The sequence below is a fragment of the Oncorhynchus nerka genome, linkage group LG13 (genome assembly GCF_034236695.1).
Source record: "Oncorhynchus nerka isolate Pitt River linkage group LG13, Oner_Uvic_2.0, whole genome shotgun sequence".
In the NCBI taxonomy this organism is placed as follows: domain Eukaryota; kingdom Metazoa; phylum Chordata; class Actinopteri; order Salmoniformes; family Salmonidae; genus Oncorhynchus; species Oncorhynchus nerka.
In genome coordinates, this window is record NC_088408.1 from 92,405,869 (window position 1) to 92,432,460 (window position 26,592).

The 26,592-nt window shown below is 44.7% G+C and overlaps 1 protein-coding gene across 12 annotated transcripts in view; it reads right to left on the reverse strand.

Annotated features, from left to right (window-relative positions):
• LOC115121963 (calcium/calmodulin-dependent protein kinase type II subunit beta-like) overlaps positions 1–26,592 on the reverse strand; it is a 150,917-nt gene that overhangs the window by 120,194 nt on the left and 4,131 nt on the right. For all 12 annotated transcript variants that reach the window (XM_065026835.1, XM_065026829.1, XM_065026832.1 and 9 more), the window contains exon 2: positions 21,416–21,510. In XM_065026835.1, coding sequence (XP_064882907.1) covers positions 21,416–21,510 — 95 coding nt within the window. The remainder of the gene's footprint in view (positions 1–21,415; positions 21,511–26,592) is intronic.

Here is a 26,592-nt window from a genome sequence, read left to right on the forward strand (position 1 = left end):
TAAACATGGGGTTATGCCAGAGTCTACTATTCAAAGACTTTCCCCCAGCTGTAAACATGGGGTTATGCCAGAGTCTACTATTCAAAGAGTTTCCCCCAGCTGTAAACATGGGGTTATGCCAGAGTCTACTATTCAAAGTGTTTCCCCCAGCTGTACACATGGGGTTATGCCAGAGTCTACTATTCAAAGAGTTTCCCCCAGCTGTACACATGGGGTTATGCCAGAGTCTACTATTCAACGTGTTTCCCCCAGCTGTAAACATGGGGTTATGCCAGAGTCTACTATTCAAAGTGTTTCCCGCAGCTGTAAACATGGGGTTATGCCAGAGTCTACTATTCAAAGAGTTTCCCCCAGCTGTAAACATGGGGTTATGCCAGATGGGACAGGATGGAACAGACTCACCGTTTACACCCAACCTTCTGTGCAGCATCTTAACTATGCTACATGAGAACCTGATAATTCCAATGTCAAGGGCAGTAGCTGGGTTTGGGGCAGTAGCTGGGTTTGGGGCAGTGGCTGGGTTTGGGGCAGTGGCTGGGTTTGGGGCAGTAGCTGGGTTTGGGGCAGTAGCTGGGTTTGGGGCAGTAGCTGGGTTTGGGGCAGTAGCTGGGTTTGGGGCAGTAGGGGTTTGGGGCAGTAGGGGGTTTGGGGCAGTAGCGGGGTTTGGGGCCATAGGGGATTTGGGGCAGTAGCTGGGTTTGGGGCAGTAGGGGTTTGGGGCAGTAGGGGTTTGGGGCAGTAGCTGGGTTTGGGGCAGTAGGGGTTTGGGGCAGTAGGGGTTTGGGGCAGTAGGGGTTTGGGGCAGTAGCTGGGTTTGGGGCAGTAGGGGGTTTGGGGCAGTAGGGGGTTTGGGGCAGTAGCGGAGTTTGGGGCAGTAGGGGGTTTGGGGCAGTAGCGGAGTTTGGGGCAGTACCACATTGATGACAGGTGAAACGGACCTGTGTTGTGACACTATCCTCTCCTCCAACCACTCCCAGCTGCAGATCTTAGATTCTGATTTGTAAGCCCACGTAAGTTTGTACCTCCTTAAACCACGACTGTGGGACATTGAAAGGGGATGGAAGAGATGACATAGGCTAGCCTAGGTAATACACTAGGTCCATTTAGGCTGAATATCTTGGTTCTGAGGGATACTATATTCATTCCTAGATACTTCATGCCACTAGTCATCCAAACAAATGGGAAACCCACTAAGTCAGCCTGAAATGTGTGTATGTTAAGAGGTATAGCCTCTCCCTTTCTCCAGTTGATCTTGTGTCCTGAGAGGAAGCCAAAGGAGTCAATCATTGTTAAGACTGCCAGTAGGGAGATTTGCAGGGTTCCTAAGGATGAGTAGAATGTCGTCAGCGTATAGATTCAATTTGAACTCATGTTCATAAATACGCACATCTGGGACGGTCTCTTCAGCATGTATCGCACATGCCAGGGGGTTCTAAGGCTAAAATAAATAGGAGGGGACTAGCGGAGCAACCCTGTCTCACACCTCGGTGGAGACAAAATGAGTCAGACACTCTATCATTCATTTTGACAGATGAGACAAGTTCGCTGTATCATGATCCTGACCCAGCTAATGGGACCAAAGCCAAACTTGGGGAGTGGATGAAACAGGTATGGCTATTCTATCCTGTCAAAGGCCTTCTTGGCTTCAAAGGATGCTGCTACAGCTGCAGTTTTAAGAGAGTGAGCCTCGGACATGACATGAAACAGCCTGTAATTCACAGAGAGACGACCTGGGATGAACCCAACCTGGTCTAGATTCATTATTGATGGGATTACCGTCTTTAAGTGTAAGGCGAGGGTCTTGGTTAATAGCTTATAGTAGCTGTTCAACAGCGGAAACGTCCACCTATAAAGGACCCTAACTAGGCTTGGGTTCCAGAGAGATAGTTGTTCGACACATGGACGGGGTATAGATTCAGACTCTGGTGCTTCATCAAATAATTTCAGAAGGATCGGGGACCGCTGTTTTTTTTTTTTTTTCAATTTAAAGTTTTATTAAGTTCTTGTTTTTCAATCAACCAACAAAACACATTCCACATTCACAGATGTGACAGGCTTTAAAAAAATAAAGTCAAAAAATAATAATACATTTGAAAAAATAAAAATACAATTAAAATGAATGATAAAGTCAAATAAAAGCATTTATTTTTCTTAATCTATATATTTTCCTTGGTACCTGTATATACATACATACATACATACATACGCACATATACATACACACACACATACGTACTCAAAAACTAAATTAAAATAAAAACACACACACAACAATAAAAACCATACCACTTGCAGCAGCACTATCAAGGTTCTTATCAGCTATTTCAAGCATTCGCTGAGACGACGGGCCAATAATTCGTTTTTAGGTTTTACAGTACCTTACACAACATGTATCTGCGCATTTCCCTAGTCACCCCGTTCACTCTGTCCAGTTTGAAATATAGTTGAATAGTGGGGACCAGAGTCTATCAAACTTGGGCTGTCTCTTGTGGAGATCATAAGTGAGCTTTTCAAGAGGAAGGAAGTCAACAATCTGGTCAATCCACATTTTAAATGTAGGAGGGGTATTAGAGGCACACAATAGAAGAATACATTTCTTAGCAAAGTATGTAATAGTCATAAGCAAATTTTCTCTGTCAGGATCAAGAACAAAGTCCTGCTGGGCATTAAGAAGATAGATACATGGGGTCATATCAAACTGTACCTCTAGTATTTTCTGTGCAGCGGTATGTACAGATTGCCAGAATCTGGCAATCTCCCTACAGCTCCAAAATACATGCATATAGGTTCCACATTCAGAGGTACATCTTTTACAGTTAGGAGACATATCTGTTTTCATTCTATGGAGTCTCAAAGGAGTATAATAAAATTTGTACAAAAATTTGTAATTAGATTCTTTCATTTTTACACTGGTAGAGGAGCAGTATACCTTGTCGCAAACCTCCGCCCATAACTCATCACTAATAGTCAGACCAAGGTCCTTTTCCCAGATTATTTTCAAAGGAGTAAAGGAGGAGCTTCCTTTCTCAGAAAGGAGTCTATAGATGCAAGATATTTTGCCTTTAATGGATTGTGCTGTGACAAGAAGGGTTTCAACTTCGTTCAACTGAGTTCTAAACCTCCTCTTGGAGGTAAATGAGGAAATTACATGTCTAATTTGAAGATATTTAAAAAAAATGGGATCTTGGCACGTCGAATTCACTGCAGAGCTCTTGAAAGGATTTCAGTGTAGTGGTTTTCTGATGAAATAGGTCTGAAAAGGTCCTGATTCCTAGAGTATGCCAAAAATTAAAGTTGGCATCCCTCAGGGCTTTTGGCAAGTCTGGGTTGCCTACTATAGGCGAGTGAGAACATATTTGGGAGGAAATGCCCAGGTATTTCTTACAGTCCCTCCACGCTAGTAGGGTGCTGTAAATCACAAAGGATTTGGCTATGTTGCCCACTTCACTAAAGTTATTAATGAATATAATTGAGCTTAAGGGCAATGAACCACAGGATTGGGCTTCTATCTGAATCCACGTTGACTCTTGTCTGTTTGTGATCCATGTTAGCATGTTGCGGATTTGGGCAGACCAGTAGTACAATTGAAGGGAGGGAAGGGCAAGGCCACCTTTAGATTCGGGTTTTGATAAAGTGGAAAACTTGATCCTAGGTTTTTTATTGCCCCATATAAATTTGGTGATGCTTTGGTTAGTTGTTTTGAAGAAGGAAACTGGGAGATAGCATGGGAGCATCTGAAATAAGTAGTTCAGTCTAGGGAGGATGTTCATACGGATTACATTAATTCTTCCTACTAAGCTAATTGGGAGGGAGATCCAGGTTTGGAGATTGTTCTTGATTCGATCCAGGAGTGGAAGATAATTTTCCTTAAAAAGGCTATTCAGATCTGGTGTTATGAAGATCCCGAGGTATTGAAACACCTGTGTTTTCCATTGGAAAGGACAAAGTGTCTTCATAGAGCTGGTGAGTGTAATATTGAGAGGGCAGACAGTGGATTTGTTCAAATTGATCTTATAACCTGAAAACTTGCCATACTGGGCAATTGTGTCTAAAATGAGAGGGAGGGATTTCTCAGGGTTGGATATGTAGAGCAAGACATCATCCGCGTAAAGCGAAATCTTGTGCTGCAGGCCACCTGCAGAAACACCCATAATACTTGGATTGCTCCTTATCAGCTCTGCCAGAGGCTCCGCCCCAACAAGTAGAGCAGCGGGGACAGCGAGCACCCTTGTCTTGTGCCCCGCTCCAGAGGGAATCTGTCAGAGTTCAGTCCATTAGTAGTCACCATGGCATTTGGATGAGAGTATAGTGATTTGATCCATTTAATAAAATTTGGGCCCATATTGAACTTTTCTAAGACTGAAAACAGAAAGCTCCACTCCATCCTGTCAAACGCCTTCTCAGCATCCAGTGAAGCCAGCAGGACAGGGGTCTTTTGTGCGTTTACTTGATCAATAATATCAAAAAGACGGCGAATGTTATCAGAAGAGTATCTGTCTCTAATAAATCCAGTTTGGTCCGCTTTTATTATTTTGGGAAGAAGAGTGTTTAGTCTTATGGCGAGCAATTTGGTAATTATTTTATAGTCGAAATCCAACAAGCTTATGGGCCGGAAGGACGAGCAGGATAGGGGTCCTTGTCCTTTTTAGCAACACTGTAATGCGAGCTGTGTGCATTGAGTCTGGGAGAACTCCGTTTTTGCAAAAATCCTCCAGCATTGGCATGAAGATAGGGCTGAGCTGGGGCCAAAAAGCTTTATAGAACTCTCTGGGGAATCCATCTGGGCCTGGGGACTTATTAGGTGGCATGGAGGTAATTGCCTCCAGGATCTCCTCAGGAGTGAAGGGGGAGTTGAGATCTTCCTGGTCGGTCTCTGATAGTTTAGGTAGCGAGATTCCCTCTAGGAAAGAGTGGAGTTCTGCCTCCGTGTGTTTTCTCTCAGAGGTATATAGTTTGCAGTAAAAATCATGAAAAGTTCAATTGATATTTTTTGGGTCATATGTGACCTCGTCCTCTGCTGTTCGGATAGCCATGATTGTACGCTCTGACTGCTCCTTTTTTAATTGGTAAGCAAGCAATCTACTGGGCCTATTGCTATACTCATGGTATTTCTGTTTAGTAAAGAAAACTTTTTTTTATCTCCCGAGTGTAGTCCAAATTCAGTTTGGCTTTGGCTGCTTTAAGATGACTCCAGGAGGTGCTGTCTAGGGATTGTTTATGTATTTTTTCACAGCATTCCAGCTCCCTCTCAAGATCTAGCCTGTGTGCTTCCATTGCTTTTTTCTTAGAGGAAGCATATGCAATTAGATGACCTTTTAGTGTGGCTTTAGCAGCGTCCCACATTGTGGCCGGAGAAACAGGGGAATCTTTATTGTCTTGTGTGTAGTTGTCTATCCATGTAGTTACTAATGTATGGAACTCGTCATTTGATAGCATGGAGGTGTTGAATTTGCAGCTCTTTGACCTCGGGATGTTTTTGCAGAGGTCAAAGCGGAGGTGGACAAAGGCGTGATCTGAAAGTGCTATGGGTTTGATTGTACAAGTGGCTGAATTTATGAAACTCTTTGGGATAAAAATGTAATCTATACGGGAGTAGGTGTTATGGACATTAGAGTAGTATGTATAGTCCATAGATGAGCTATTATTCTCTCTCCAGATATCTATCAGCCCCATCTCTTTAGTAAGAGAGTTCAACATCTTTGCAGATCTAGGATTTGTGGTGGGGACTTGAGATGATTTGTCTAGGGTTGGGTTAAGGGTACAATTAAAATCTCCGGCCACCACACCAAAGGAGACACAATGCTCATTGAACAGGGTTATAATTTTTGACATGAAGGCAGGAGTATCTGTGTTAGGGGCGTATATGTTTAATATAGTAATTGGTTGACCATATAGTGACCCAGTTATCAAAATAAATCTCCCCTCCGGATCAGATATGTTTTTGTCTATTATGAATGGAACATTTTTATGGATAAGTATGGCTGTGCCTCTACTGTTTGATTTGAAAGATGAGAAATACACCTGTCCCACCCAAGCTCTGCGGAGTTTGGCATGTTCAGCATCACAGAGGTGTGTCTCTTGTAATAGCGCAATGTCTGCTTTTTTCTTTTTTAGAGCACATAGTATCTTTTTCCGTTTTATTGCATGCCCTAGACCATGGCAGTTCCATGTCAATAGATTTAAGGTACTAGTCATCGTCATCGAGCAGTAATCGAACTTTAGTGCAAGTCATCGCTGGGTAAAAGTGGATAGTAATTACAGCTGCGTTCACATAAAAGGAAAATAAATGGTGTACATAAAATAATAATCTCTGAACACCCCAAAGAAATGCCTCATCCTCTCCACCCCGCATTGAGTAAGTAACACAGTTGCCCTCGTCCAGACCTCAGTAAAAGAGGGGAGAAAAATAAAATCAATAGCCCAGCCTACATATACCTCCCCCAAGGGACATAGGGAACCCCAGGTAATAATAGCAACAACAAAAAAACAAAAAAAAACAGGGAAATAAAAGTAGGCTGAAACATTAGTAGGCCTAGGTTAGGCTATACAGCCCATCCCTCTCAGTTAAAGGAAAATAAATATAAATTGGACGGCTGTAATGACATTTAGGGGGTGGGTCTCTGGATATCGGCTATATGTCGTCTTACCTCTTTTAGTAATGGCATTAATCGCATTTAGTCATTGGTCTGTTTCTCATTGGCCAGGATTGTCTTTCAAAAAACGTTTTGCCTCTTCGGGAGTTTTGAAGTGTCGCAAGGCTCCTTGGTGAAGAATCCTGAGCTCGTTTGGGTATTTGAATCCACTGAAGATGCCTCGGTCAATGGAGTATTTCTTCACTTCGTCAAATTCTCGGCGCTTTCGGCGTATTCCAGCTGACAGGTCCTGGTGTAAAGCGAGTTTGGCGTTTCCCACTGTGATGGTGTTGTTTTTCGCCGCCTGTAGGACTCGTTCCTTGTCGGTGAATCTCAGGAAACGTATGGTGATTGGGCGCGGTGGTTGTCTGGCTGCTGGTGGGGGCCTCAGTGCTCGGTGAGCTCTCTCGAGTTCTATGGGCCTGTCGGTGGGCAGGTGGAGCCACTCGGGAAGTTTGTCTTGCAGGTAGCGGATCAGTGGCATGTTTCCCTCTTCTTTTTCGCCCAGATTGAATAGAACACAATTATTCCTTCGCCCCCTGTTTTCCAGGTCCTCTGTTTTCTCTTCCAGATGCTCGATTTTCTTTTTAGCATATGCTATTGTTTCTATGGCATCTGTCAATAAGTTTTCCATGGATAGGATTCGCCCCTCTGCCTCGTCCAGGCGCCCCGCGTTTATGGTTATCTTGTTGTTGATGTCAGGCAATGCGTTTTCCAGGATTGTCACCTTGCCCCCTATCACACTGAGCTGAGAGTTAATGGCATCTAATTTGGTGTTTAGTTCTGTATGTTGGGATCTCAACTCAGAGAGGATGTCTTCGACAGAGTGCGAGGTTGGCATTCGTTGTGCCTCGTGGGGGAGCGGGTTCTCTTGCTCCTGGCTAATGGCGCTAGTTTTTTCTGAAGCTAGCTTCTTCTTGGAGGCTTTTTCCGTCGCTAATACTCGAGTCCGGGTAAAAATGTCACCTGTAGTGTCGCCTTTTGTAGCCGCCATGACTTTTTCTTACTAAAGCTAAATGAGTGTGAACTTGGAATGGAGGTAAGATTAGGAATTGGAAACTACTTGTGCGGAGCTCTTAGTTCACGCGGCCATCTCGTTCAAGGGTCATGTGATCCCTCCGCTGTTTTTTTTTAAGCATTTGTAGGTTTCAATACCCAAGCCGTCATCGCCAGGCCTTTTCCCAGAGGACATTTTTATAATTGCGTTTTCAATTTCTAACTGGTTGATCGGGATGTCCAAACCAACTTCATCCACTAGATTGACTGTGGGAAGGTCAAAGCTCTTAAAGAACAGTCGCTGTCACCTGCTGTACTCTCTGACCCATACAATGTGAAAGATTGATTCATTCTGTTGGCATGACATTCAAATACTCCCTTACTATCTCTAATGGCTGGAATCAGCTGTTGCTTCTCCATCTGTATGTATGCGCTAACATCCCCCCTGCGCTAATATCCCCCCTGCGCTAATATCCCCCCCTGCCCTCTCCCCTTATGCTCTAACATCCCCCTGCTCTAACATCCCCCTGCCCTAACATCCCCCTGCCCTCTTCCCTTATGCTCTAACATCCCCCTGCCCTAACATCCCCCTGCCCTCTTCCCTTATGCTCTAACATCCCTCCTGCCCTCTTCCCTTATGCTCTATCATCCCCCTGCCCTCTTCCCTTATGCTCTAACATCCCCCTGCTCTAACATCCCCCTGCTCTAACACCCCCTGCTCTAACATCCCCCTGCTCTAACATCCCCTCTGCTCTAACATCCCCCTGCTCTAACACCCCCTGCTCTAACATCCCCCTGCTCTAACATCCCCTCTGCTCTAACACCCCCTGCTCTAACATCCCCCTGCTCTAACATCCCCCTGCTCTAACATCCCCCTGCTCTAACATCCCCTCTGCTCTAACATCCCCTGCTCTAACATCCCCTCTGCTCTAACATCCCCCTGCTCTAACACCCCCTGCTCTAACATCCCCTGCTCTAACATCCCCCTGCTCTAACACCCCCTGCTCTAACATCCCCTGCTCTAACATCCCCCTGCTCTAACATCCCCTCTGCTCTAACATCCCCCTGTGCTAACATCCCCCTGCGCTAACATCCCCCTGCGCTAACATCCCCCTGCCCTCTGCCCTTATGCGCTAACATCCCCCTGCACTAATATCCCTCCTGTCCTCTTCCCTTATGCGGTAATATCCCTCCTGCGCTAACATCCCCCCTGCGCTAACATCCCCCTGCCCTCTGCCCTTATGCGCTAACATCCCCACTGCGCTAATATCCCTCCTGTCCTCTTCCCTTATGTGCTAACATCCCCCGTGGCCTAACATCCCCCTGCGCTAACATCCCCCTGTGCTAACATCCCCCCTGCGCTAACATCCCCCTGCGCTAATATCCCCCTGCGCTAACATCCCCCCTGCGCTAATATCCCCCTGCTCTAACACCCCCTGCTCTAACACCCCCTGCTCTAACATCCCCTGCTCTAACACCCCCTGCTCTAACACCCCCTGCGCTAATATCCCCCTGCGCTAACATCCCCCTGCGCTAATATCCCCCTGGGCTAACATCCACCTTGCGCTAATATCCCCCTGCGCTAACATCCCCCTGCTCTAACACCCCCTGCTCTAACATCCCCCTGCTCTAACATCCCCCTGCTCTAACACCCCCTGCTCTAACATCCCCTGCTCTAACATCCCCCTGCTCTAACATCCCCTCTGCTCTAACATCCCCCTGTGCTAACATCCCCCTGCGCTAACATCCCCCTGCCCTCTGCCCTTATGCGCTAACATCCCCCTGCACTAATATCCCTCCTGTCCTCTTCCCTTATGCGGTAATATCCCTCCTGCGCTAACATCCCCCTGCGCTAACATCCCCCTGCCCTCTGCCCTTATGCGCTAACATCCCCACTGCGCTAATATCCCTCCTGTCCTCTTCCCTTATGTGCTAACATCCCCGTGGGCTAACATCCCCCTGCGCTAACATCCCCCTGTGCTAACATCCCCCTGCGCTAACATCCCCCTGCGCTAATATCCCCCTGCGCTAACATCCCCCTGCGCTAATATCCCCCTGCTCTAACACCCCCTGCTCTAACACCCCCTGCTCTAACATCCCCTGCTCTAACACCCCCTGCTCTAACACCCCCTGCGCTAATATCCCCCTGCGCTAACATCCCCCTGCGCTAATATCCCCCTGGGCTAACATCCCCCTGCGCTAACATCCACCTTGCGCTAATATCCCCCTGCGCTAACATCCCCCTGCGCTAACATCCCCCTGCGCTAATATCCCCCTGCGCTAACATCCCCCTGCGCTAACATCCCCCTGCGCTAACATCCCCCTGCGCTAATATCCCCCTGCCCTCTTCCCTTATGTGCTAACATCCCCCTGGGCTAACATCCCCCTGTGCTAACATCCCCCTGCCCTCTTCCCTTATGCGCTAACATCCCCCTGGGCTAACATCCCCGTGCGCTAACATCCACCCTGCCCTCTGCCCTTATGCGCTAACATCCCCCTGCGCTAACATCCCCCTGCGCTAACATCCCCCTGCGCTAACATCCCCCTTGCGCTAACATCCCCCTGCCTCCTGCCCTCTGCCCTGACTCAAAATAAAATCGGGAAAGAGCAAAATCAGTCTCCTCGTGTTTCTGTAGATCTGCCCTGGTAGACAGGAGGGAGGTTCTCAAGGCTAGGTTCAACGGCTCTGACATACAGTATGTTCCTCCTCCAGTATTTGAACCTCCGAAGACAGCTTAGACTTTTTCTTTCATTTTTTTCAGCTGATGAGAAACTAATTATCCAACCCGTATAAGTGGCCTTAAAAGCTTCCCAGATGGTGTCAACCAGAGTCACAGAGCTAAGGTTCAGTTCAACAAATTCTATGATTCTATCACACCTAGTGAAATCCTTGTTTTTCAAGAGGGAGGTGTTCAGCCTCGACTGTTGAGACATGAAGGGATTAGCGGGGGGTCACAGAGATGGGCGCATGGTCACTTATGAGAATACTATGAATACTGGTATCAATATCATTCTGAATCAGGACCTAAGAATACGGTCGATCCTGGAGTCAGAATTGAGGGCATTTGAGTAGAAGGTGTATTCAAGTGAATACAAGTGAAATAATTCCACCATTGCTGCTGTGACAGGCCTGTCTGAGGGAAGGGGGGCACCAGAACGGTCTAGTAAGGGAATGCAAACCCAAATTAAAGTCACCGCCCATGACTATGGGACCCCGAAGAGAGCTAGATATCGCAGGCACCAAGGAAGAGAGGACAGTGTTTTGTGAAGTATTAGGTGCATGTACAGGCAGGGAGGCAGGGAGGTAGGGAGGCAGGGAGGTAGGGAGGCAGGGAGGCAGGGAGGTAGGGAGGTAGGGAGGCAGGGAGGCAGGGAGGCAGGGAGGTAGGGAGGCAGGGAGGCAGGGAGGTAGGGAGGCAGGGAGGTAGGGAGGCAGGGAGGCAGGGAGGTAGGGAGGCAGGGAGGCAGGGAGGTAGGGAGGTAGGTAGGGAGACAGGCAGGGAGACAGGGAGACAGGGAGGGAGGGAGACAGGGAGGGAAACAGGGAGGGAGACAGGGAGGGAGGCAGGGAGGCAGGGAGACAGGCAGGCAGGGAGGGAGGGAGGGAGGGAGGGAGACAGGCAGGGAGTGAGACAGGCAGGGAGGGAGACAGGCAGGCAGGGAGGGAGACAGGGAGGGAGGGAGGGAGGGATAATAATCATTCTCCAACAGATTGGAGGGGACACAATGTAGACTGGCTAGTGACTGACTGACTGCCATGGAATACCTGTTGGAGATCATCACTGTTACATAAGCCTGTACCATACACGAACAACACACACAGAGAAAACAACACACACACACACACAGCTGGGTGTATGTGAACGCACACTATGCAGAGCACAGAGGGTTACACACATACACACACATGGTCACATGCACACACACATAGAAGAGTGACAGTGAAGAGAGTACCTAGTGATTACATGTTCTAAAGATGAGGGGAGAGCGATGGCTGAGGGAGAGAGGAGAGAGAGGACAGTGTTTAAATTACGAAGACAAACTGCTGTCTGAGGACAAAGACAACACTGATTACTATTATTGTCTCCTACCTCCAACTCTCTTCCTCCTCTCTCCCTTTCTATCACACTCTCCATTCCTCCCAACTCTCTTCCTCCTCTACCCCTTTCTTTCCTACTCTCCATTCCTCCCAACTCTCTTCCTCCTCTCTCCCTTTCTATCACACTCTCCATTCCTCCTAACTCTCTTCCTCCTCTCCCCCTTTCTTTCCTACTCTCCATTCCTCCCAACTCTCACCTCTCTCTTCATGCATACAATTTATATTGTCTCTCTAACCCCTTTATTAGACTGGTAAAAACAGGTATAAGCTGGTATGGGCTGGTATAGGATGGTAACGGCTGGTATAGGTTGGTATAGGCTGATGGTGGCTGGTATAGGCTGGTATAGGTTGGTATAGGCTGATGGTGGCTGGTATAGGTTGGTATAGGATGGTATAGGATGGTAACGGCTGGTATAGGTTGGTATAGGATGGTAACGGCTGGTATAGGCTGGTATAGGCTGATGGTGGCTGGTATAGGCTGGTATAGGTTGGTATAGGATGGTAACGGCTGGTATAGGTTGGTATAGGCTGATGGTGGCTGGTATAGAATGGTATAGGCTGGTGGTGGCTGGTATAGGATGGTATAGGCTGGTGGTGGCTGGTATAGAATGGTATAGGCTGGTGGTGGCTGGTATAGGATGGTATAGGCTGGTGGAGGCTTGTATAGGCTGGTATAGGCTGGTGTAGGATGACATAGGCTGGTATAGGCTGGTATAGGTTGGTGTTGGCTGGTGTAGGCTGGTATAGAATGGTATAGGCTGGTGGTGGCTGGTATAGAATGGTGTAGGCTGGTGGTTGCTGGTATAGGCTGGTGGTGGCTCGTATAGAATGGTATAGGCTGGTGGTGGCTGGTATAGAATGGTGTAGGCTGGTGGTTGCTGGTATAGGCTGGTGGTGGCTGGTATAGAATGGTATAGGCTGGTGGTGGCTGGTATAGAATGGTATAGGCTGGTGGTGGCTGGTATAGAATGGTATAGGCTGGTGGTGGCTGGTATAGAATGGTATAGGCTGGTGGTGGCTGGTATAGAATGGTGTAGGCATAGTATGGTATAGGCTGGTGGTGGCTGGTATAGGCTGGTGGTGGCTGGTATAGAATGGTGTAGGCTGGTGGTTGCTGGTATAGGCTGGTGGTGGCTGGTATAGTATGGTATAGGCTGGTGGTGGCTGGTATAGGCTGGTGGTGGCTGGTATAGAATGGTATAGGTGCGAATAGGATGGTGGTGGCAAAAGCATATTAAAACATCAAATTAATGTCAGACTCTGTATTGGTTTGTGTGTGGACTGACAGAATATTGTGAGTATGCTGGGCAGGGTCAAGATTTCCTCACCACAGAACAAATACCACTGGAACCATGCTGAGGGGATGAGGAGGAGAATAGATCATGAGCAGATGGTGGAGAATAAGAGAGGATGAGGGGATGGAGGAGGAGAATAGAGGATGAGGGGATGGAGAAGGAGAAGAGAGGATGAGGAGATGGAGGAGGAGAAGAGAGGATGAGGAGATGGAGGAGGAGAAGAGAGGATGAGGGGATGGAGGAGCAGGAGGAGGAGAAGAGAGGATGGGGGGATGGAGGAGGAGGAGGAGAAGAGAGGATGAGGGGATGAAAGAGGAGGAGGAGGGGGAGAAGAGAGGATGGGGAGAAGAAGAGAGGATGGAGGAGAAGAGAGGATGAGGAGATGTGTTCACTGGGTATGAGAATCAACAGAAACCCACTGCTGCCCAAAAACCCTACAGCGATAGCTGAACTCAACTCTGTATTGTACTGAGTGTGTGTGTGTGTGTGTGTGTGTGTGTGTGTGTGTGTGTGTGTGTGTGTGTGTGTGTGTGTGTGTGTGTGTGTGTGTGTGTGTGTGTGTGTGTGTGTGTGTGTGTGTGTGTGTGTGCCCGCACGTCTGTGTATGAGAGTGCAACAGAAAGTCTGACTGCACTTGTGTAGCCTTTGCATACATTTCTGTGTGTTTCTGTGTGTGGGCATGCATGTCTGATACTGTGAGACTGTCTGCAAGGTTTTAGCATGTTTGAGTGTGAGGGAGCAGAGTAGACTGACTATTTATGACTCATCATGACAGGAGAGGAGAGGGAGAGGAGAGGAGAGGAGAGGAGAGGAGAGGAGAGGAGAGGAGAGGAGAGGAGAGGATGAGATACTTATATCAATCACATCATCACATCTAGGGCGGTGGCGGTTACAAAATTCCGTCAGCCGGTGATTGTCAAGTAAATAACTGTCGGTAATTCACCGTTAATTAACATAAGCACATTTAGCATCTCCTGGCTTCCACACACAGCCTACAAGCCACTGATGCAGACCTTTGGAACATCTACATTTAAAAAAGTCTAATAAATCCATGTAATATAGCCTACACCTTCACAATAAATCCATGTAATATAGCCTACACCTTCACAATAAATCCATGTAATATAGCCTACATCATCACAATAAATCCATGTAATATAGCCTACATCATCACAATAAATCCATTATTTATTTTAGACAGGTCTAAAGAAACATGATATGAAGAAAATGTAGTCCATTTCAGAAGAACAGAATAGCATAATGTGATTTGTCCTTACGTTGGGTCCTGATCTTTCTATGCCATATGGCTGTGGGCTACACTACCTCATTTAGCAGACAAGATTTGCTTAGAATTCAGTGCCATTATTTTATATTACTTTATTGTATGAAGAATTCAATTGAACGAAGCTGAATAAAATAAAAACAATATTTTCTCCAAACGATTTGAGGGCGTGCGCACATGAGGCTTTTTTTTTGTGTTGAGAGGTTAACAAAGAAATAGGTACTCCTGTATGCTTACTTAATAATTATTTATGTAACTTTATCTGCAAACATTGGGCTAGGCTGCATGGCACGACTAATGAGGATTTGAAAAAAGTCGCTTGAAAAGGCACGAACTCAGCTTTGTGTTTTTTTGGGCAGGCTGTACACACTTTGTCAATCTCTCATTCACAATTTGAGAAGCACTTTCCCGGTGGCATCCCCTTCGTGTGGCCATAATGCACCCTAAAAAAAAAACATGCCTTTTGCAGCCCTTCTCCCTGAGTGCTGCCTGCTCCGAAGACATTCTCACTCACACGGCTCTCTATCACATGATCAGGTCTTTCTCACAGGCTACAAGTGAAGACAGACACATCTGGGACGCAACTGAGCGCATCCTTATCTAATTCCGAGGTGCATATTGAAGATATTGGAGGAACTGTCCACATTTACTTTTCATCAGCCAACAAGATGAGTAGACCTATCAAACAGCAAAAGCACTAGCCTATGTTAATCTACTATCTCCCATAGTACAAAAGTTAACCTATTCTATTCTGTGCGAGAAATAAATATTCCGAACATAGTCTGGGACAGTTGTGGGATCCGATAGATCCCAAATTAATAAAACCACCAGCATTAACAAACATTTATTTACCCATTAAGGCTGACACAAGAGATCAGAACATTTAGCTTAAAATGTTGATAAACTATTAGGCTATTTCTTCACATTATAAGCGCAGAAATGCGTACATGGTTGTAGGCTATAAGCGCAAATATTATCAAAAGTGACTGAAAATGTTATTGTGCATGTAATGCTTTTATTATAAATGTAAGGAAGTCTGTGTGTAGCTGGTGTATAGGAGTCAGGCGCAGGACAGCAGATATGAGTAAATAAACGTATTTTACTCAACATATAATAAATGCAATACAAAAACAGAGCCCACAATAACGGACCTTCCTACATAGAAACAATCACTCACAAAAAAAACATGGTGGAACAGAGGGTTAAATAATGAACAGGTAAATTGGGGGATTGAAACCAGAAACAAAATAAGAAAAAATGTTTGGTGTTTGGTGAAAAGTGATGTGGGAGACTCCCCAAACATATGGAAGAATTAAGATGAATCTTTTTGGCCGTCAAGGAAAACGCCAAGTCTGACGCAAACCCAACACCTCTCATCACCCCGAGAATACCACCCCCACAGTGAAGCATGGTGGTGGCAGCATCATGCTGTGGGGATGTTTTTCATCGGCAGGGACTGGGAAACTGGTCAGAATTGAAGGAATGATGGATGGCGCAAAATACAGGGAAATTCTTGAGGGAAACGTGTTTCAGTCTTCCAAAGATTTGAGACTGGGACGGAGGTTCACCTTCCAGCAGGACAATGAGCCTAAGCATACTGCTAAATCAACACTCGAGTGGTTTAAGGGGAAACATTTAAATGTCTTGGAATGGCCTAGTCAAAGGCCAGACCTCAATCCAATTGAGAATCTGTGGTATAACTTAAAGATTGCTGTACACCAGCGGAACCTATCCAACTTGAAGGAGCTGAAGCAATTTTTGCCTTGAAGAATGGGCAAAAATCCCTGTGGCTAGATGTGCCAAGCTTATAGAGACATACCCAAAGAGACTTGCAGCTGTAATTGCTGCAAAAGGTGGCTCTACAAAGTATTGACTTTGGGGGGGTGAATAGTTATGCACGCTCAAGTTTTCTGTTTTTTTTGTCTTATTTCTTGTTTGTTTCACAATAGAAAATATTTTGCATCTTGAAAGTGGTAAGCATGTTGTGTAAATCAAATGATAACAAACCCCCCAAAAATGTATTTTAATTCCAGGTTGTAAGGCATCAAAATAGGAAAATGCCAAGGGGGTGAATACTTTCACAAGCCACTGTACTGAATAATATACACTACCGTTCAAAAAGGTAAACAAAAAAGGCACTCTCTCTGGTCGCGCGCATGAAAAAGCTCTGTGACACGGCAGGGTCCACTCATTCAGACTGCTCTTACTCCCTCATTTATCAGAATACAAGCCTGAAACAATTTCTAAAGACTGTTGACATCTAGTGGAAGGCATAGGAACTGCAATTTGAGTCCTAAGTCAATGGATACTGTAATGGCATTGAATAGAAAACTTCCACAACAAAAACATCCTACTTCCTGAATGGATTTTTCGCCTGCCAAATCAGCTCTGTTATACTCACAACATTATTTTAACAGTTTTGAAAACTTTAGAGAGTGTTTTCTATCCAAATATACTAATTATATGCATATCCTATCTTCTGGGCCTGAGTAGAAGGCAGTTTAATTTGGGCATGCTTTTCATCCAAAATTCAAAATGCTGCCCCCTACCCTAGAGAAGTTTTAAGAATATCAGACCCAGTCATCCTGACAATGATCAAATGAGGCCTAAATATAGGCTAAATACAGCCTAAATACAGGCTAAATATAGGCTAAATACAGGCTAAATACAGCCTAAATACAGGCTAAATATAGGCTAAATACAGGCTAAATACAGGCTAAATATAGGCTAAATACAGGCTAAATACAGGCTAAATACAGGCTAAATACAGGCTAAATACAGGCTAAATATAGGCTAAATACAGCCTAAATACAGGCTAAATACAGGCTAAATACAGGCTAAATACAGGCTAAATACAGGCTAAATATAGGCTAAATACAGGCTAAATATAGGCTAAATATAGGCTAAATACAGGCTAAATACAGGCTAAATACAGGCTAAATACAGGCTAAATATAGGCTAAATACAGGCTAAATATAGGCTAAATACAGGCTAAATACAGGCTAAATATAGGCTAAATATAGGCTAAATACAGGCTAAATACAGCCTAAATACAGTCTAAATACAGGCTAAATACAGCCTAAATACAGTCTAAATACAGGCTAAATATAGGCTAAATATAGGCTAAATACAGGCTAAATACAGGCTAAATACAGGCTAAATACAGGCTAAATATAGGCTAAATACAGGCTAAATACAGGCTAAATATAGGCTAAATATAGGCTAAATACAGGCTAAATACAGGCTAAATACAGCCTAAATACAGGCTAAATACAGTCTAAATACAGGCTAAATACAGGATAAATACAGGCTAAATACAGGCTAAATACAGGCTAAATACAGGCTAAATCCAGTCTAAATATAGGCTAAATACAGGCTAAATCCAGGTGAGACTTCTGTGACTTCCAATGCATTGCAGGTGACTCTGAACCTACCCACATCCTCACACTAACTCTCTCTCATCAACAGTATCTATGACTTAAGCCGTGCTTCATATTCCCATTGATAATATAGTGGCCCAATAGCTGACCGCCTGCAACCCTGTCCAGGCTCCACATCCATAAACAAGCTCTTTGATTGGTTGAGGGCTGTGCCAACAGCCCCACCCTCGACCACCCCTGACATTTGGCAGATGACATTAACAGTTCCTCTGATGGGCGGGTTCAACACAGCTTTCACACATAGGCTAACCATACAGTAGCCTTGACAACAATGAAAACAACAACAGTGAAGAGCTTCCAGAGGAATGAGATACAAAGTAACTTTACAGCATTACTGGTAACAAGATGTCAATCAGAGTGTTCTGCTCTAATCTGCTTTTACTATCTGTTAATTATATATCCTGATTGCCAAGTCACTTTTACCATATTACCTCAACTACCTCATACCTCACATTGATTCGGAACCACTACTCCTTGTATATAGCCTCATTACTGTTATTTTATTGTGTTACTGTTTCCTTTATTGTGTGCTAATCTTCTTACTTTTTAACACATTATTTGGAGAGGGCTCGTAAGGAAGCATTTCACAGTAACGTCTACACCTGTTGTATTCGGTGCATGTGTGTGTGTGTGTGTGTGTCAGATGAGAGTCCCGTGCTAAAGGCATGTAGGGGAACAGACGCATGGCCCACAGCTACCAAGTTCCTGACGTGCCTGCCCTCTCTCCCTCTCTTTCCCTCTCCCTCCCTCCCTCCCTCCCTCCCTCTCAATATCTCCCTTTCACACATTCATCTATCAATCTCCCTCTCTTTTCCTCTAAGTCCTCCTGCTCTTTTGCTTGTGTCATCATACGTTTCAACATTTGTTTTGAACGACATAAAATAAATATGATTTGCCAAGAGGATATCCGAACACCTCAACAAGCAGTACACAAGTGAAAATCATGTCTGTCACTCCCTGTCATGACAAGGATAAGCTTACTTTTGAATATTATTTGCTGCGCTAAGCCTATACATCCCATTCCCCTCAAATACTAGGACATGGAAGTAGCTCCCACACAGCTCAGATCAAATACTAGGACATGGAAGTAGCTCCCACACAGCTCAGATCAAATACTAGGACATGGAGGTAGCTCCCACACAGCTCAGATCAAATACTAGGACATGGAAGTAGCTCCCACACAGCTCAGATCAAATACTAGGACATGGAAGTAGCTCTCACACATCTCGGAAAAGGACATGGAAGTAGCTCCCACACAGCTCAGATCAAATACTAGGACATGGAAGTATCTAACACACAGCTCAGATCAAATACTAGGACATGGAAGTAGCTCCCACACAGCTCAGATCAAATACTAGGACATGGAAGTAGCTCCCACACATCTCAGATCAAATACTAGGACATGGAAGTAGCTCTCACACATCTCGGAAAAGGACATGGAGGGAGCTCCCACACAGCTCAGATCAAATACTAGGACATGGAAGTAGCTCTCACACATCTCGGAAAAGGACATGGAGGGAGCTCCCACACAGCTCAGATCAAATACTAGGACATAGAAGTATCTAACACACAGCTCAGATCAAATACTAGGACATGGGAGTAGCTCCCACACAGCTCAGATCAAATACTAGGACATAGAAGTATCTAACACACAGCTCAGCTACAACTTGTGTCATGTGGGTAGAGTATATACAGTACATTCGGGAAGTATTCAGAACACTTTACTTTTTCCGCGTTTTGTTACATTACAGCTTTATTCTAAAATTGATTAAATAGTTTTTTTCCCTCATCAATCTACACATAATACCCCATAATGACATCATAATACCCCATAATGACATCATAATACCCCATAATGACAAAGCAAAAACAGTTTTTTTCCCCAATGTTTTCACTTTGTCATTATTGGGTATTTTGTGTAGATTGATGAGGAACAACATTGATTTAATCCATTTGAGAATAAGGCTGTTACGTAACAAAAATGTGGAAAAAGTCAAGGGGTCTGAAAACTTTTAGAATGCACTGTATGTAGATATACAGTATGGCCTATAGACAGAGAGCCATGTGTCCTATAATGTAGCAGGCCTACTGGTTAACGTAAGCAGTTCTGATTAGTAACCTAGCTACGGTACAGTATTTATGCTGCAGTAGTTTATGTGTCGGGGGGCTAGGGTCAGTTTGTTATATCTGGAGTACTTCTCCTGTCCTATTTGGTGTCCTGTGTGAATCTAAGTGTGCGTTCTCTAATTCTCTAATTCTCTCCTTCTCTCTTTCTTTCTCTCTCTCGGAGGATCTGAGCCCTAGGACCATACCCCAGGACTACCTGACATGATGACTCCTTGCTGTCCCCAGTCCACCTGGCCATGCTGCTGCTCCAGTTTCAACTGACCTGAGCCCTAGGACCATGCCCCAGGACTACCTGACATGATGACTCCTTGCTGTCCCCAGTCCACCTGGCCATGCTGCTGCTCCAGTTTCAACTGTTCTGCCTTACTATTATTCGACCATGCTGGTCATTTATGAACATTTGAACATCTTGGCCATGTTCTGTTATAATCTCCACCCGGCACAGCCAGAAGAGGACTGGCCACCCCACATATGCTCTCTCTAATTCTCTCTTTCTTTCTCTCTCTCGGAGGACCTGAGCCCTAGGACCATGCCCCAGGACTACCTGACATGATGACTCCTTGCTGTCCCCAGTCCACCTGACTGTGCTGCTGCTCCAGTTTCAACTGTTCTGCCTTATTATTATTCGACCATGCGGGTCATTTATGAACATTTGAACATCTTGGCCATGTTCTGTTATAATCTCCACCCGGCACAGCCAGAAGAGGACTGGCCACCCCACATAGCCTGGTTCCTCTCTAGGTTTCTTCCTAGGTTTTGGCCTTTCTAGGGAGTTTTTCCTAGCCACCGTGCTTCTACACCTGCATTGCTTGCTGTTTGGGGTTTTAGGCTGGGTTTCTGTACAGCACTTTGAGATATCAGCTGATGTACGAAGGGCTATATAAATAAATTTGATTTGATGTGGCAGGCTAGGTTCCACTCTTCCAAGTCATATTGCAATCTGAGCATCAACTATTTAAATAAAATATCAACCCTGAGAATATGGGATGAATCAGACTCCACTTTAACTCTGAGCGATAGATACTGAAAATGCAGTGTCATCTCCACCATGTTAAGAGAGATATGCTTGTCTCTGGCTCAGGGGAGAATATGTTGAGGCTACAAGACATCAACCATAATAATCTAATACAATGAGCCAAAAGCCAACACAAAGCCTGATAGCAAATCAAACCAAGTGCATAAAATAAGCCAGCATTTATGCAATGCATAAAGGTTTATAATTAATTCACTCTCATATATAGCTATGTTTAAAAAGAATGAGCCATGATCCACCATGAACATGACCTGGCCTTCATTTGTCCCCCTCCCACAAGACTCCGTCTCTCTCTCTCTCAAAATGGTTACCAATCTAATTACAGAAGTAAAAATACATGTTTTGTCATACCCTTGGTATATGGTCTGACACACCATGGCTGTCAGCCAATCAGCATACAGGGCTTGAACCACCCGGTTTATAATACCAGTTGGCTCATCGATAGTACAGCTGTGCAATCAAATGTAGACAACAAGTGAAACAGTACTTGGGGACAGAGTTTATTGCTTACCTCTTGCAGATAGCTTTTTGGTGTTGATTATTTTGGCGGCATATTCCTGTCCACTACACAGCTTGACACATCTGCGCACCACTGAAAACGCTCCCCTGGAAACAGAAACAAAAGAAACAGAACAGCTGGTCAGGCATATTTCATAGTTAAAACGATGGAGCTATACAGTAGTTTCTCTGAATTTTATAGTAACCTACAGCATAATAAGGCTTTCTGCCAGCACAGCAAGTGTCTCCGCCTTCTATACCTGGCTGGGCTGGCATGATAATGATGGTAACAGAATATACTGTCAGAGTTTGTCTACATAACAGGTTCCCCTGAGGTTCCCGCCACAAAGTCAGCAAGTACTGTATCATATAAGATGATTTTGTGTGTGTGTGTGTGTGTGTGTGTGTGTGTGTGTGTGTGTGTGTGTGTGTGTGTGTGTGTGGGCACGTGCGAGAGAAGGTGAACGCACCAAAGCATGTGTTTTTGTTGCTGTTGTTTGTTGTTTTTAAAGTGTGCCTGACGCAAAATCAGCGTTACCAACATTTACTCTTCATGTCAATTTTACTGAAGTATCCAAATTCAAATGGAAGCAGTTTAGATTATCAGTCACATGCACAGGGTCGCAGATGTAATTGCAGGGTACAATGAAATTCTTAAACACAGAGCTCCAACACTGCAGGTCAAAAAGAGAAAGTGAATGAAACAATAATACAAATAATTATGCTACATATTTACAACTGTAACAATGATAAATGTTCATTGGGAGGGTGGGGGGCAGGGTAAATATCTGTTGTGGCCTTGTCAAACAGATGTCATTTACTATGATTTGTTTAAGTCCCAGTCAAAAACGTGATGTTCCTGTCTTTTAGAAATGTCCCCTCACTGTCAACTGCGTTTATTTTCAGGAAACTTAACATAAGATTCAACAACTGAGACATAAATTTAACAAGTTCCACAGACATGTGACTAACAGAAATGGATTAATGTGTCTCTGAACAAAGGGGGGGGTCAATATCAAAAGTAACAGTCAGTATCTGGTGTGGCCGCCAGCTGCATTAAGTACTGCAGTGCATCTCCTCCTCATGGACTGCACCAGATTTGCCAGTTCTTGCTGTGAGATGTTACCCCACCTGTCCACCAAGGCACCTGCACATTTCCCGGACATTTCTGGGGGGAATGGCCCTAGCCCTCCGGGCTCTTCGCTGGCCATCGCAGAACACTGACATTCCTGTCTTGCAGGAAATCAGGCACAGAACGAGCAGTATGGCTGGTGGCATTGTCATGCTGGAGGGGCATGTCAGGATGAGCCTGCAGGAAGGGTACCACATGAGGGAGGAGGATGTCTTCCCTGTAACACACAGCATTGTCATGCTGGAGGGTCATGTCAGGATGAGCCTGCAGGAAGGGTACCACGTGAGGGAGGAGGATGTCTTCCCTGTAACACACAGCATTGTCATGCTGGAGAGTCATGTCAGGATGAGCCTGCAGGAAGGGTACCACATGAGGGAGGAGGATGTCTTCCCTGTAACGCACAGCGTTGAGATTGCCTGCAATGACAACAAGCTCAGTCCGATGATGCTGTGACACACCGCCCCAGACCATGACGGACCCTCCACCTCCAAATCGATCCCACTCCAGGGTACAGGCCTCGGTGTAACGCTCATTCCTTCGATGATAAACGTGAATCCGACATTCACCCCTGGTGAGACAAAACCGCAACTCGTCAGTGAAGAGCACTTTTTGCCAGTCCTGTTGGATCCAGCGACGGTGGCTTTGTGCCCATAGGCGACGTTGTTGCCAGTGATGTCTGGTGAGGAGTTGCCTTACAACAGGCCTACAAGCCCTCAGTCCAGCCTCTCTCGGCCTATTGCGGACAGTCTGAGCACTGATGGCGAAATTGTGCTTTCCTGGTTTAACTCGGGCATTTGTTGTTGACATCTAGTACCTGTCCCCCAGGTGTGATGTTCGGATGTACCGATCCTGTGCAGGTGTTGTTACACGTGGTCTGCCACTGCGAGGACGATCAGCTGTCCGTCCTGTCTCCCTGCAGCGTGTCTTGCCCCAAACATAACACTTTGTTTTAAAGACAAAAAGTTTAATTGCTTTGCCACAATTTTTGCAGTGTCTTGTTGCAAACAAGATGCATGTTCCTTCCTTCTTTTCACTCATGTTAGTATTGTGGAGTAACTATAATGTTGATCCATCCTCAGTTTTATTTTATCACAACCATTAAGCTCTGTAACTGTTTTAAAGTCCCCATTGGTCTCATGGTGAAATCCCTCAGCGGTTTCCTTCCTCTCTGGCAACTGAGTTACTTGTAGTGACTGGGGTGTATTGATACACCCTCCAACATTTTTGTTTTTTTACTCATCTACCAAGACGTGCCCTTCTTTGCGAGGCATTGGAAATGTGGGGTATATGTGGGGTGCAGAGATGAGGTAGTCATTCAAAAATCATGTTAAACACTATTATTCCACACAGAGCGAGTCCATGCAACTTATTATGTGACTTGTTAAGAACATTTTTACTCCTAAACTTATAGAGTACAACAATATTAGCCATATTACCCATAAAGCCTAGCTGTATATTGGCAGAAAGGTTTGTAACTCTCGTTCTTATCCGTCTATTAACTAATTTACCGCATGGTGAAGTCATCACGGAAGGCCAAAACTCCTTCCGACCAAAACAGGCTCAATGAGAGAAATGAATGGTGGAAAAACGATTAGAACCATTTCCCTAGTTTCCCCCTACCCATTCAAACCACTCCCACAGTCCTATCAGACCCAGCACCAGGATAAAGTGACTAAGGGGGCAGTTGAAAACAGTGAGGGGGCACAATTTGAGGGGGTTCTTGAATTGAAATGATATTGAATTCTGCTTCTATAATCACGCTATACCACAATAAACACAATAGACTCCGAGATCATTGAGTGATTTTGAAATCTTTAGCCTATCCCTGCTGTGCTGTATCAGCACAATATACAGCCCCCTACAGCTAGGCCGGTTTGGTAATGAATATAGGCTACAAGATAGATAGGCTGTTTTTAAATTGGTGAATGCCCTATGTGAACGCAGCCGTACACACAGCTGTCTTACCAAAGTAATGAAATCTAAAAGCAGGAAAGTAGTAGCCTAGTTATTCATGCATCCAAACAAAAATACTGAATAGCGTTTTGAATTCCGACAACTGCGAATGAGAACGAATGTCAACAAAACGAAACAGAGGTACCAAGTAGTAGGCCTAGCAAACAACATATCAGATCAATAAAGGTATGACACAATCTATACTTCTATACCTAGTTACATTAACAGTAAACAAACGCAGTAAACAAAAAGGTGAATGGAGATCCAAACAACCGAAAGCCTACAGCCTAGTACAGTAACATGCAGCCATGCACAGCTGTCTAACCAAATAAATAGGCCTATACAGTCAAGGCTCAGGAGAAGACCCAGATGCAGACAGGCACACACCTGTCTACATAAGGTCCCACAGTTGACAGTTCATGTCAGAGGAAAAACCAAGCCATGAGATCGAAGGAATTGATGGTTCATAAGAACACAGTGGCCTCCATCATTCTTAAAAGGAAGAATTTTGAAACCACCAAGACTTTTCCTAGAGCTGGCTGCCCAGCCAAACTGAGCAATTGGGGGAGAAGGACCTTGGTCAGGGAGGTGACCGAGAACCCGATGGTCACTCTGACAGAGCTCCAGAGTTCCTCTGTGGAAATGGGAGAACCTTCCAGAAGACAACCATCTCTGCAGCACTCCACCAATCAGGTCTTTATGGTAGAGTGGCCAGACGGATGCCACTCCTCAGTAAAAGGCACATGACAGCCCGCTTGGAGTTTGCCAAAAGATTCTCTAGTCTGATGAAACCAAGATTGAAATCTTTGGCCTGAATGCCAAGCGTCACGTCTGGAGGAAACCTGGCACTATATTTTTCAGTGGCAGGGACTGGGAGACTAGTCAGAATCGAGGGAAAGATGAACTGAGCAAAGTACATAGAGATCCTTGATGAAAACCTGCTCCAGAGCACTCAGGACCTCAGACCGGGGTGAAGGTTCACCTTCCAACGGGATAATGAACCTAAGCACATAGCCAAGACAACGCAGCAGTGGCTTCGGGACAAGTCTCTGAATGTCCTTGAGTGACCCAGTCAGAGCCCAGAATAGAACCCGATCGAACATCTCTGGAGAGACCATAAAGTAGCTGTGCAGCAACGCTCCCATCCAACCTGACAGAGCTTGAGAGGATCTGCAAAGAAAAATGGGAGAACTCCAAAAATAAAGGTGTGCCAAGCTTGTAGCGTCATACCCAAGAAGACTCAATGCTGTAATCGCTGCCAAAGGTGCTTCAACAAAGTACTGAGTAAAGGGTCTGAATACTTATGTAAATATAATATTTATGTTTTTTATTTTTAATAAATTAGCAAACATTTCTAAAAAAAAAACTGTTTTTCTTTGTGATTATGGGGTATTGTGTGTAGATCGATGGGAAAAATACGATTGAATCAATTTTAGAATAAGGCTGTAATGTAGCAAAATGTGGAAAAAGTAAAGGGGTCTGAATACTTCCCAAAGTCACTGTATATACTATGTATAAGCTGGAAGTAGAAGCCTAAATGTTGTTGTCCATTAGTTTACCTTGACTTATTTCACATTTTGTTGTGTTACAGCCTGAATTCAAAATTGATATAATTATGATATTTTTTTTCTTAGCTATCAACACACAATACCCCATAATGACTAGGTGAAAACATGTTTTTAGAAAAAAAATGTACATTTATTGAAAATTAAATACAGAAATATCTCATTTACATCAGTATTCACACCCCTGAGTCAATACTTTGTAAATATCTAAAAAACCTGTTTTCGCCTCATCATTATGTGGTATTGTGTGTAGATTGCTGAGGGAAATGATTTATTTAATCAACTTTAGAGTAAGACTATAACGAAACAAAATGTGGAAAAAGTTAAGGGGTCTGAATACTTTCCAAAGGCGTTGTAAATTTCACAGAGACACTATATTTTACAATAGTTATATTTTGTTTGTTTTTAGTCCCATCCTTCAGCTACCCTCAACCCCTCCCATCTATCTCTGAACACCATCCAGTATTGATTTCTATTGCCATATATTTTTCAACTGTGCTGTGATGTTTCACAAAAGTTCTGAACTTTCTGTTCTCATAG